Source organism: Nanorana parkeri, unplaced genomic scaffold (assembly GCF_000935625.1).
Source record: "Nanorana parkeri isolate BGI_ZX_2015 unplaced genomic scaffold, ASM93562v1 scaffold521, whole genome shotgun sequence".
Taxonomy (NCBI): domain Eukaryota; kingdom Metazoa; phylum Chordata; class Amphibia; order Anura; family Dicroglossidae; genus Nanorana; species Nanorana parkeri.
The window spans coordinates 526,675-540,841 of record NW_017306789.1 but is presented as its reverse complement, the minus strand read 5'-3'; the positions used below and the strand labels follow the sequence as shown (position 1 = coordinate 540,841).

Sequence of the window (14,167 nt, the reverse complement as noted above, 5' to 3'; positions counted from 1 at the left end):
GTATATTTTGTAGTTCTCTCTCTCTCTCTCCTATTTTTAAATTTTTCTTTACCTTCAAAAATAAATGAATGTCCTTTCCAGCTTGTGCTTCACTTCCTGGAAGAAAGTGCATGGTTACTTGTAAGTGCCTCTCCTCCCATGGTTTCAATCACAGACAGGTGGGCGGATCTCAAGTTCCTGCATCTTATGCCACCTGTGTGTATCAGTGGCTGGATGTTGCTGTGCAGTCCATACCAATCAACGATATTTTTTTTTCTAAAACAATACAGACTAAAGATTTTTAGGGCAATTTCTTTATAATTACAAAACTCCATGATTTTTTCAGCAATGGAGAATGCCAACCAGCTATAGAGGACTACAGATCCCATCAATCCATGATTATAAACATCTATATAGGGTTGTGTGTGGAGGAGTAAATGTGGGGCTGGACAAGCAAGCACTCGGGACCTCCAGCAGGCGAACTTGTTTAAAAATTATAAGGGCCGGTATTGGGTCATTTTCACGCGTAGAAGTCCTCCTGAACATGCCCTGTGTCAGTACCGACGCTATTCTGTATGGGAACATCCCTCATTGAGGGAACATACATTTGGTTTTTTACTGCTGCCTATAGGATTTGATGCTGGCGGGAAAAAAAAAGCCTCCTCCCACTCCCAGCATGGCTCAGTTTTCTGCTTGTCCTGGGAGGATGGATGTTTTATCTGCAGCTCTGCACACCTCATTTTTTTGCTCGCACGTTCTAGGATCTCTTTTCTTTCAGTGAAGAAAGACTTTTCCACATCACCCCTGAAGTGTTCTCTTCAATTTCCAGCAGAATCATTTATTTTTGAGTATTGTGTCCAAACCCCAGTAGAAGTCACAGAGATGGCATAGAAGAGACCTTTTGGGCACTGAGCTCCACACACGGCGCTTTCTGATCTGTTTACACTGGGAGTGTTGTGGCTGCTCCAATCTTTCCTGCCATACAGGGATGAGGAACAAGGGATCCCATCAGAGACACATGAAGCTGCCATTGCAGATTTCTTGCTTTAGCATCGCTCCATGGCTGCCATGCTAATGACACAGATTGAACTGGAGGAGTATAGACAGATGGAGTTCTGCATTATAATTACAGATTAGAATATTGATGCATGAGGAAGACAGATGGCAGCCTACATACTTGCCATGTGACAGGTTTCCTTTAACACAGTGGTGCTCAACCTGTGTAACCTCAGGACCCACATACATCTCTGGTCATTGCAGTGTGACTTGGGTCGCAACTTAATGGAACACATGGCATTGGAGTACCGTGTGTTCCGGTGCAGGCATACAAACATTTGGGGGTACCATTCAAATGAATGGCAATGCAACAAACCTCCCACACCACAGAATGCCCGGTAGGTGCGATAGCATGGTGCAGTGCATTAATCGCATTGTACTATGTAATTGCCGCACTGTACTAGTGTGAACGGGCCCTCAAAGACACAAATGTTTCTTCAGATCCTCCCAGTCTCTCTACCTTATGAGAACCGGATTAGACCCTCAGCCTGGGGTGCAGTGTGGGCTGCTGTGATTGAGCTCCATCCATGTGTATTGTTTGTACAGCTCCCTTGTAGAGGTCCCGGGAGCCAGAATGTGACATCACCTCTATAGGACATGTGAGGGAGCTGTAAGCAATGCACATATGGATGGAGCTCCCTCGCAGCCACATCTCACCTAGAAAAGTGAAAGGCATGCAGTGACCCACTTTTGGGTCATGACCCCCCATTTGAGAACTAAGGCTTTAACAGATCCTTCAGTGAGGTAAGGAGAGATCATATGTGAGAACCTCCATGATTACTGGGAATGGACAATGAAATAAACAATATGTATGTGAAATTCAATCTCTAGGTGTTATAACATCCCAATACTCTCTTCACATTGGTGTGTTACCACAATGCATGGCAACATGCAAGTCACTCTTTATTTTCAATGGCACTTCAACAGTTGCAGTGAACACATCACAGCATGTCTGATATTTCATGCATTAGGATGCGTTGCCTTAACATTCAGAACAATGAAAATGCCTCACATGGTCTTTAGTGACCTAAGCGGCTAAAACCATGACTGGAGATTTTAGCGCTCATGTCACTGACATGGTCAGTTGGGTCCTAAGTAACGAATTACATTTTTCAGGTAAAGGAATGTCACAAGAGAAATGCTAGTTGCCTGGCAGTCACACCAACCTTCTAAGATAAGTACTTTGGAATCTGTATTCTGCTCACTCTTTATACTGGTTACAGGTTCATGTGTCTGAGAAAGCCAAGCAGCTAGCATTGTCAAAAGGATAATCAACAGCAGTCCAGCCAGTTCCTTTTATATCTGCCTGGAGTTCAGGGTTATAAGACAAATGAATGCAGCTCTGTAGTCATTAATATGTATTCAATGCAAATGGTCCAAGTAACTTCATTTGACCCAATACCAGCCTCCTGCAGTCCCTGGGCCAGAGTGCAAGGAAGAAGCAGCGCCAGTAAATGTTCTAACAAGAAGCATGCTGATAGGAGGAGAAAGCTCCCATCAGCATGACAGCTGAAGCTCATCACTGGGGTGCTTCTCCTTTCACTGGATGGGGTGGGTCCTGGCATCCGGGGCTCAGAGGAAGTGATTTGAATGTAGCAGAAGGAAATCCAGTAGCAGAAATGGCTGCATGCTATTTTACCTTCTGATGGACTATTAATGTGCATCTCATTTTTGGCTTGAGTGGTTATAAAACATATTAGGTCTTAATATACCCAGAGACCAGAAGGAATCTGCAGACGTTCTTACTGCAGTGCTTTGAGTAGTGCACAGAGACCCATGCAGGTAAAATAGCAAAAAGTTTCCCCGCACACTCAACAGCCAGCATGCAAAAAAAAAAAAAACTTGTCACACCGCTAAGGTTAAAAACAGGTTCCGATACACGTCTTCTGCAGAAAATGTGAAAAGCTGCGTCAAGGCTCCTCTTATATAGTGCGGGCCTAACTCTAACCTATGAGAGTCTCCAACTTGCAGCACATGTGGCAAAAGATAAAATTGGGTGCAGGTTTGTCAGCAGGACGCACAAGGGATCCCGCACATAACAGCAGCCGAGAGCCACCATTTTTTTGCATGCAGGTATAAAAACACAATATAGTGCAGACATGCTGACGGAAACAGAGCAGTGTAGAAGTCAACCTGTCTGCAAACCAGGACTGAGAACAAGGAAGGCACCAGGGATCACTCGGGCCTATAAGGGGCCCAGTTTAGGTAAATACTGAATTCACTTTCTTTCAGCAGTTTGCGATCTGCTCTCCAATCCCTTCAAGTTCAGGTACTTACACACAGTAGGCCACTGGACTAAAGAACAGCAAAGAGGTCTTTATGGCTTCTGACATTTAATGCAAATGGTATAAGAACCAAAAGCGTTCCGAGTTGTACCCTGCAAACCTATTGCTCTCACTGTACAGTGCAGACAAACTACATATAAGCAGCCTCAGTAGGCACAAAGATTGTTCTCAAAGCAGAAATGGAGGCAGGGATAATTGGTTAGATTTGCAAAGTTGTTTTATGAAGAGAAAGCTTTTTTGTAAGTACAGTTATCTTTTCAGGACTGTGGTAACAAGGGGCAAGTCCAAAACATCCTCACTGAACTTCTCAATAAGACTTTTAATCCAACACACATATTGGTAGACAAAACCACACTGGGCCATTGGATTACAGAAAAGCATATATTAATTATGAAAAACTTAATAAAAAACATAATAGGAACACTGTAAACTTTACAATGTAAAAAATGAGCAGTATCGTAACATGAAAATCAGTTTACTTAAGTCCCCAATTGGCACATGCTTTCACTGCAACAAAAGTGTCTGGCTCCTCAAAGACGAGGAAGGCTTTCTGAAAATGATTTATTAGCCGTTAAATATCTGCCAATATACAATAACAAAGGAAAAACACCGTTGAGATCTTAAATATTTAACCCGCAAGGATATATACACATACAAAACTCTAGTCTTGGAATGTTATCACAAACCTGCAGCAGATTTTATTTTATTCTTTCCCCAAATGTAATCTGAAGGCTCAGTATCAAGACTTAAAACCGGGTCCAAAAGACCAAACTATCCAAGAACCGTAAAAAGTCACTTTATAATTGTGGCAACTTGTCAACCGGTGTGTCAAACTTGAAGTCTGCAGGGAACAGGTCTGGAGCCCGGGGATAAATGAGTCTGTAAGACTGTCGGATAGTTACGTCTGCCACTCCCGCGATGTCACCAATCTCTGGACAGAAATAGAAATGTTTGAGTTAGATTTACAAGTAAAGCCCCAAAAACTAAAAAGCAACACACATCATGTCCAGCGGGGCCAGGAAATAGAAGATACAGAATTGCCTAGGCCCTGGGGATGCCACTCAGCCCTCCTGTAGCTTAATGGGAAATCGAAGTATCCTGCAGAGTTCCCCCAGGAGGAGGCTGCGTGACAACACCAATACCTAGGCAAACCACTCAGCATCTGCAGCAACTATATTTTATTGATCGAGTTTAAAAGACTCTTACCCTAGTGATTTTGCCGGGGGGGTCAAGACCCGCTTTAAAAAGGACTTAAGACATAGTTCCTTGTACATCCTAAAGTCTGCGACCCCCCCCCACCCCTTGTATATAGCAGGCAATGACCTGTAGCGGTCAGCAGCAGTTCTTTACAGCGAGTCCTCAAGGTTATTATATGACCATCTCTGTTCTGCTATTCTTTCACTGTCCATCCAGCAAGCTCTGACATTTGACACCATTGTATTCCTTCCTTAACAGGGTTATTCACAAAAGGGTGAAGAGTAGGGCTGCAACAACTAATCGGCATAATCGATTGAGAAAAAGTTGTCAACTTTTTCAATCATCGATTAATCGGCTTCCGATTGGTTGGCCCTGTTCACAGCTCCACACCTCATGCTCGCCGCTGCCAGACCCGCCCGGCTGCATCCACGCTTTGCACCTCCTCCCCGCCTCACCGCCCGGCCACATCCACGATCAGCACAGGGACGCGGGGAGAAGAAGTATCGAGGAGCAGGTGTGGGCGGATGACAGCCGCCGATACAGTCCCGATCTCAGAAACAAGTTGCTGGAAGACTGCTCAGGTAAGCCTGCACTTTCCCCCCACATGGTGCTCTCCAGGTGGTATCCTGCATTGCGCTGTATAGAGGTCTACAAATCCCAGCAATAATACATTATACAGCGCAATGCAGAATACCACCAGCTATAGAGGAATACAACAAATCCCAGCAATACATTATAAAGTGGTGCAATGCCAAATACCACCAGCTATAGACGACTACAAAACCCAGCAATAGTACATTACAGCGCAATGCAGAATACCACCAGCTATAGGACTACAAAACCCAGCAATAGTACATTATAGCTGGTGGTATTCTGCATTGCGCTGTATAATGTACTATTGCAGGGATTTGTAGTCCTCCATAGCCGGCGCCATTCTGCATTGCTGTATAATTTTACACTTTTCATTTCACTATATTGTACACATTTTTTTTTTTCTTTTTTACTTCCACCGCTCCAAGCTTGCTCCTGTGATGGACTGCAATCTCAATACAAACAAGTAGTCCCATCACTGGAGCCATTTTTTAACATTTATTTTTTTATCCGATTAACCGGCTAACTAATTGATTTTAAAAATAATAGTTAGCTGCAGCTCTAGTGAAGAGTTTGGAGAAGTGAACAATCTAGGACAACATAGCTGAAGTAGAAAGTGGGCTGAGTTGGAGAATGTTTCCAAATCGGCTATGTTGTCCTAGATTGGTCACTTCTTTTTTGTGAATATCCCTGTAAGTAAAAGTGAGTGGAGCAGAGTCACAAATATGCTAGCAGGTAAGAGATCACATGTATGCATTTCAACTGCGTTTAGGGGTTTGGATGAAATTCAGCTTTACTGGCTTGCAATGAAATGATTGGTCCCTTGATCTCTCATAGTGCTTGGATGTTCGCCATTACATTATGGAACTCTAATAACGCTAGACTAGGGATTCACAAGGTGCCTATGATGAGAGAATGGAGATTCTCATTGCTGAACTCTCCTTTTGAAAAGGCCATTTCCCTGGCTGTCAAAAAGATTCTTTGACTTCAATGCTGTTTGGAGTACCTGACCTTAAACAAGTATAGAAATGAGGAATTCTAACAGCATTCTTGTTTTGCATATGCGACTTAAGACTTTACCTGCAAATGAAATACACTGCTAGCAAGGCGGCTTTTTTTATTGCAGACATACTATGGGGGGCATTTATCAAAACTGGAGCAGCTGTGCATGGTAACCAATCAGATTCTCTCTTCAGTTAGAAAGTGAAAAAAAGCCAATTGGTTGCCATGAACAGCTGCTCCAGCTTTGATAAATTCCCCTATGTCTCTGCTACATGAACAGATTTATACTTTTCAGTGTGCAATCATTAGTAAATGGAGATATGCAGGCGTTATATGTCATCCCAGGCCAACCAATCATGATGACTAAGGTTGCTGAACCTAAAAAGAAGAATGAGCAAAGATGGCAAAGCCTGAGAGGAAGCTCACGGATGTCACATTGCAGGACAAGATGAGTGTATAACAGACCACTTTAAAAAGAACTATGGGGGTCAGCGCTTTTCCCCATAGTACTCCTATGGGTAACGGGAGGACACAAAGCTCAGTATACCGCGAGCATACCAAGATGCCACAGCCAGAACGGATCCCAAAATCGCTGTCGAGATCTACCCAGCTGCAGGATTGACAGCTGGTTCTGCCTATCTAGAGGCCCCCCCTGTGTCCGCTCCCCCTCCCCCATCCGTTCCGCCAGCGCTGGAGGATCAGACAGGCAAGGGGGGATCCCTGCAGGGAGCCGTGAGTGACAGTCACAGCTCTGCAGGGATCGATCGAGAAGTGAGCAAGCGGCGGTATATCTACTGAGCTGACCTGTGACAGTTTTGTTACAGGTCAGCTCAGATTATGAGGCCGAGTAAAAATCACACCTCATAATTCTCCTTTAAGTCAAAACACAGGCAAGCAAATTGTATGTTTAGAAGGACATTAGCAATATCAGTGCCTGCACTTCTCCAATTTTAATATATATATATACATACCGTATTTCCCCGAAAATAAGATCATAATTCTCCTTTAAGTCAAAACACAGGCAAGCAAATTGTATGTTTAGAAGGACATTAGCAATATCAGTGCCTGCACTTCTCCAATTTTAATATATATATACCGTATTTCCCCGAAAATAAGACTCTTATATTTTTTTGGGGCTCAAAAAACACATTAGGTCTTATTTTTTTTAATGTACAACAATCCACGCTTATTCATGTAGAAAAGTATGGTGATCAGGGCAATAAGGGGTGCCGTACCTTTGCAAGAGCAATTTGCTAACCAATCGCTGGCCAGAATGAGCGAAGCGCACTTTGACTATAGATTCCTCACAGGCAGAGTGCATTTGGCATCACTCTGCCTGTGACAGGAGCCAACGCTATAGAGGAAAGCATCGGCTTATGCGGCTCTACTCCCTGCGCTGCCGCCTCGCTTCCTCTAGCGCTGGCTTCATTGGCACCCCTGATTCTCTCCCGCCTCTCTTCAAGTTCCCCCTTATGCCACCACCGTCTCTGGGAATGGTCACAAATAGGTCTTATTTTCAGGGTAGCTCTTATATTTTAGCAATTCCCAAAAATAGTACTAAGTCTTATTTTTGGGGAAACGGTATATACACACGCTTTATACACTTTTGTAGCATGCCTGTGGACCTTGAGTACTAACTGCACAGCCCTAGAATAGACAGCAGCTCCATCCAGTAGAACAGTTGCAGGACCATTGGACAATTCTAGTAAAGAATGACCATAGAAGCAGCCAAAAGGATGCCAAACAGCACACAGCAATGTTGAACTCATTAAAATATCTTGCAGGCAATTTGTCAAAAAGCCACAGAAGAGTATTTACACAGTTGACTGACCATTCCAGCAGCGCTCTACTAACCTTTCTGCGTTTTCTTTTCAGCAGATGCTTGTGAAGCCATGTAAATGGCAGCAGCTGCCACCGATATGGGACTTCTTCCAGGAACTAAGTCCAGCTCCACGGCCTTGCGTGCAATGTAAGTCGCAGCCATCTGTACTTGTTTGGTCAGGCCCAGGTTTGAACAGAACCTGGACATGAAATCTCCAGTTGTAATCAAATCCACATTTGTTTCCAAAGCTTTCAAGATCAGCTTGAAGCATCTGCCAATTTCTTTCTTGGAGATTCTTGAGACAGCGCAGATTTCTACAATGTAAACAGTTATTACACAGTTGTAGTCCCTTCAGAATGACAACCTTTCATTAAATCTCAATAATCTTTATCAGATGGGGAGAAATAAAACAAGCCGAGGAAGAACTAATGAGACACTATTAAAAGTCGTCTTTAGGGACTCAACTCAGGTGAAATTACAACAAGACGCGGGGCTTACGGTTACTATTGTCTGCACAATTCTTAGGCTGGCCATTCACCTATCAATTTATTTTGTTTTGTTCAACCGGCGGGGGGGGGAAAAAAAAAAAAGACACGATTCCTCCATCAACACAAACAGCCTGCAAATTATACCTACCAATACCAAGTTGGTTTAATCATCTGCAATGGGGAGAAAAAAAAAAAAGTTACCTTTAAATGTTCTAGGGACACCTTCCTGTCTGCATGCGATATACAGACAAGCAGAGGCAATAGCATCATTGGCTCTCCCTTTGAGGCTCTTCTGCTCATAGACTTGCTTAAATAAGTTATTAGTCCGATCCTTTAAGAGAAACAAAATGTAATATAATAAATCATTTATCAATCTTAGGTTTCTTATGTTGCATAACGCTACAAGTACTTACAATGATATTACGTGGGAGGTTAATTCTGTCAGACATGGTTGTGATTTCCTTGAATGCGTTCATCATGGCTCTGTCTGAACTGCTCATTGTCCTGCGATTCTGGTATTTGGAGTTCCCAAACTCATCAAAACTAGCTGCCCCCGTTCCCTGTGGATTAATCAGGATTAAAAAAGGCTTACATCAAATACAATTAGCAGATTCATTTACTACAATGCTGATTCCAAAAGCCCTGCTCCGTTTGCACACAGACACAGTCATCTATAAAGTCTTCATACAGGTGGATACACATTTCAAAGTGTTCACAGTACTATCTCCGCTTCCATATATCAGCCCTAGACCAGAAGCAGGCTGCATTTGTTTGATCCTGTGTCCACATGGGTTGTAAGGATTTACAAGAACCACTTCCCAGCACAAAAGCAAAGTACGTTCTAGTTCTAGCATTCATTACTATCCCCCTCTGGTGGTCAGAATTGGTATTTTCCTCATTTAAAAATGAGCTTGTAAGAAGAAGTGACTGAAGTTGAAAATAGTTCAAATCAGTGCTTCTCAACCTGTGTAACCTCAGGACCCACATTTGTCCTTGGTCATTAGGTCACGACCCAGGTTGCACTGCCCTGGAACGCAAGGCATTAGCAGTGATCGAACTGTGGGTAGGCGGTGCATATGGGGTGCCATTCAAATGAATGGGAATGCAACACGCCTCTCACACCGGAATTTGTGATAGGTGCAATTTTGCATGGCACAGCGTGTTAATCGCATGTGACTGTGTGATTAACGCACTGTACTAGTGTGAACGGGCCCTCAAAAAACACTGACAGACACACACACTCCCCAAAATATTTAAGTATTTTTCTCTTAAGGTTCACCCAGTCCCCCTATCTTATGGGAACTGGCGTGGATCTTCAGCCTGATGTCCAGTGTGGGCTGGAGTTCCATCCATATGTGCATTGCTTGTACAGCTCCCTTGCATGCCCTGTAAAAGGGGCTGGGAGCCAGAATGTGACATCACTCCAGTCCAGGCACCTCAACAGGACACATTAGGGAGCTGTAAGCAATGCATGTATGGATGGAGCTCCCTCACAGACATAGCCCCATCCCACCTCAAGTTGATACTCGGCATCAGGCATATTTTGAATGGCTGCTTGGTGAGAGAACCGACGGTGCTGCGCTAGGGGGAGAATTGAGAAGCCTCTCACCTAGAAAAGTGGAAGGCATGCGCTGACCCACTGAACACGGGGTCGCAGCCTACCTGTTGAGAGCCAAGGGTTTAAATGAATGATTAGTAAATATATGTAAAAATGTTGCAAACACTAAAAACACAATCATGAATTCTTTGAAGGAGGTGCGCATTCTTTGATAAAACAGGTCACAAACATTAGGAATATCTGTGCCATACCTAACAGTTTCTCAGTATTTTATGCGCCTTGCAGCAAACGTTCGTAAAAAAACCCATTGTGTGGGTCATGTTAGTTTACGTATCCTTGGAAAGGTTTACACTGTTACCATTTCCTAATCATGTATGCCATCAATTTTAGATAAATTCTTGCCCAGATCGGTTTCAGCCCAAATTGCCAAGACCCGATACCATTAGGATCACCTTATGTTAAGGGGTCAGAAGGACCAATAGTACATGTTCTGAATGCTGGCTGAGAATCTGAGCCAGAGTTCATTCTAGAGCTGCAAGTGTGCAAAACTGGACATGAGCCTGTGGTGAGAGACTGAAGTATACAAACTGTTCCCCGCACATTAAAAGGACATCACTATCAATGACTTTGTGATCCTCATTACCTTGCCAATCATTGTAGTCAGGTCTCCCCCACTGAGTAGAGGATTCTGAGTGTCACCAACTCGAGATGGATCTTTGGTAGCCTTGTCATTGCTGAAAGTTCTCCATTCAGACCCAACATCAATCACTCGATCACCTGAGGAGGAAGGACAGGTTGAAGATACAAGAGGCAGAAACAAGGATGAAATCTTGCCATCCTACAAGGGTACGAATGAACCAGTACCTATTACCCCAAACCTTTTCTGTAGGTCCCTATGAACAAGATGGAGGTCTTTTGCAACATTTCTTGGAGTTGTATGTGACAAGCAGTGAGACACAGGTGGACAGTTTATATTAAGACGTTGAGGGGGTGCTGAATGACGAGTAGTCAGTCTGAGCATCAGCAGCGGTAACCATGTTTTGTGAAGTCTTTTCAAAAAGGTGCTCCAAGTAATCACTACAGCTTCACTAGAAATCATACATCAAGTCATTTGGGATGGATTCCGATTCCTCACACAATGAAAAGCGAGGGAAGAGCACAGCAACCTTGTACATCATCCAAGTGACACCAGAGGACAGAAATGAGGAGTGATGTATGCAATATGTATGTAATGAAAAAGTAAAAGGAATGTAACAATAAAAGCATAAAATGCGCTCACAGCAGTGGTGGGTATAGACGGCCTTCGGAAGGTGCACTTGTTGTCCTTAACACCGGGAATACCTCACAGCCATGGAGAGCCTCGCCACTGTTTACTCTGCAGAATGCTGACCGACTCCACTCTGCTGTACACTGAGAAAACCCACTAGAGTACATTAGTGCTGATCCGCCAGAACACCTCACCAACACTGCTGATATACAGTACCGCCTGCTCGACCGACTCATGTGACTGAGAAGCGCTGGGGTTACTGTTCCCCTTCCACCTGCTGGTCAGGACTGGCTTAAGGACAACCAGTGAACCTTCCACGGTTCAAGGCCATCGATACCCACCACTGCTGAGTTTTTTTGCTTTTCCATTTCACCTTTTAAACTGAGTGATGTTTCCACCTACCTCCTGAAGATGTTCACAGATGATCACGAGTGATGTTCTGTGTCAGTCCCCAGCAGTTGATATATATGCTGACTTTTTTCCCCATAGTTCTCTTAAAGGATAATGAAAGCTTTGGGTGTTTTTGCATATATCTACCGCTAGCACGCAGAAGATATATGCAAAAAGTAAAAGAAAGAAAAAAAGCTTTGAAAAGGGTTAATACTTATGTGTCTTCCCTGCGCGCTCCCGTCCGAAAATGTGAAAATTCTTGGGCAGCCGCAAAGCATCTTGGGGCGGGCGCATGCACAGATAACATTTTCGTCCGGGACGCGAGGAGAGACACAAGTATATGGATGCGTGCACCCGCATGCAGACACCGTGGGACAGGAAGTGCCAGCAAGCACAGGAGTCAGCGCTGGATCGGAGACTCGCTGGAGGGACAGATGAAAAGGACAAAAAAAGATCGGATTAAGAGACATCATTTAAAAGCTAAGTGCTGACAATATTGGGGGAGGGAAAAACATGGACTTGAATGTCACTTTATGAAACTAGATTTGCATTAGGTGGTTCAAAGAATATTAGAGACCTAAACATTTCTACTGAAAAACTGTCACTACTAAGCCCAAAACAAGCAGAGACTATCAACACTGTGTGCGCGCTTTTCTCTTCAGAAACCAGCACTTCCAAGCACAATCCTTCCCACCCCACTATGATCAGTGGTTTCTCCCACTGGTGCGGTGTCCTGCAGTGACAAAGGGGCCAGAGGATTTACGACCAAGCAGAGCAGCTGTGCATGGGAACCAATCAGCACCTCCTTCAGTTAGATCTGTTAGACCTTGTTCAGTTAGATCTGAAAATGAAAGATAGAAGCCGATTGGTTGCTGTGCACAGCTGCTCCAGATTTGGTCTAAAATGCCCTTCTTTGTATAAAGAATATAGTACTTACATTTAAGAGATAGAGGAATAGATAGAAATATTCACGCACCACACAATGGGGAATTAATTAATTAACACTTGGACTTCCTTCCCCCCCCCCACCCCCTAGAATGTATGAATGTAAGTATGTATACATGTGTGTTATATAAGCATTTTGAAATAAAAACTATATTAACTCAAAAAAAATTCCCTTTGTGTTTAAGACTTAATTTTAGGTTCTAAAGTGTAATGCTTGGCAAAACTGACAGATATTTGTTGTGCGATTCTTGCAGTAAAGATCAAGGAAACTGACCCAGTAGTATTTAAGGGACATCACAATGCAACTGACCAAGTAGGACTCCAGAAGAGATTCCAGAGGGGACTTCACAGCAGACCTCTGACCAAGGGAGACTTCACAATAGATCTTTGACCAAGGACGACATCACTAAACACAAAGGACTTCAGGAAAAATGGCTTCTAGTTGCAGTTTCTCGAATGTGTAATTGGCACAAGGTCCTGTTCGAATACAGAATTTGCAACTGGAAGTGATGTACTTTTGGTGTATCCTCTCTTAGAAACCATTGCATGTGAAGGGAGAGAAGTGTAGCGGGTGTATGTATGTAGTCAGCCCTAGGTTTGTTCTGCACTGCTTTTCCTGTAACTAGGTTTGTGCACGCAGCGTGTTTTCATTGTAAAGACCTGTAAATGCTAATGGATCGGTTTCCTTGAACTTTATTGCAAGAATCAAACAAATATTTGTAAAAAAGTTTTGCCAAGCATTACACAAGGACAGTGTCGCTTTAAGGAATAAAATAGAAAGAGGAACTAGTCTGGCTTCTCCCAACCACAGTATCTTCAATGTCATGTCACGGCAGTATTGGAGGAATCAGAACTTCCACATGCACCAGACCATAATAAATGTGATCCATTAGCCCAATTGGCTCATTTCCTACCAATGGTTGGAGTATTGCAAAGCTCAGAATTTATAAGGAAAAACACAGCCAGACCATACTCGCAGCCTTTAACAAGGGAATACAAGTTGAAATAAAGAAATGCAGCAAATCATTGACACATTCAGTCGTGTCACAGATCCCAGAGACGTACATGTGACTGCCACAGGAAGGAATGCTACATCAAGTTTCAGGAAGCGTTTACCAAGCAAAGCTTCATCATGCAAAGCCTATATGAGGTTTCGCTCCCCTATTTATACACAAGCAAGTACAGATTTAAAGCCAGATGAACACAAACTACACTGGCTATACTTTACTGATTGGTAAAATAGTGTAACTCTTTCTTTTCTTGTGAAATCCATTTCTAAAGCAATAAGTATCAATCGCTGTTAAAATAAAATAGTCAAACTAGGTTAGTGCTCATATTTTTTCTTCATCAAATCCTCAGTTTCAGTGGCTTACTTTCAGAAAATAACTCCCCGCCCCCCCCCAAAAAAAAATTCAGTAGATGAAGGCGGTTGTAAAAGTCCAGCCCACCCAGACCTGAATACTGGCACTTCATGGTAGATAAAATAGGGCTTGCTGCAGTTTTTTCACCTGCTCTGGAACTGCACGCTGCGATGTGAACTAGAGCCCAAAATACCATTGGACGCAGTTTTGCTCTGCGCTTGGTGTG

The 14,167-nt window shown here is 43.4% G+C and overlaps 1 protein-coding gene across 2 annotated transcripts in view; it reads right to left on the bottom strand.

Moving 5' to 3' along the window:
* Positions 1-3,871: 3,871 nt before the first annotated feature.
* Positions 3,872-14,167, bottom strand: part of GTF2B (general transcription factor IIB) — a 28,227-nt gene continuing 17,931 nt past the window's right edge. For both annotated transcript variants that reach the window (XM_018561386.1, XM_018561387.1), the window contains exons 3-7: positions 10,622-10,755; positions 8,834-8,980; positions 8,622-8,751; positions 7,965-8,246; positions 3,872-4,251 (exon numbers count right to left, since the gene is read on the bottom strand). In XM_018561386.1, the coding sequence (XP_018416888.1) occupies positions 4,118-4,251; positions 7,965-8,246; positions 8,622-8,751; positions 8,834-8,980; positions 10,622-10,755 (827 nt within the window). In that variant the 3' untranslated portion in view covers positions 3,872-4,117. The remainder of the gene's footprint in view (positions 4,252-7,964; positions 8,247-8,621; positions 8,752-8,833; positions 8,981-10,621; positions 10,756-14,167) is intronic.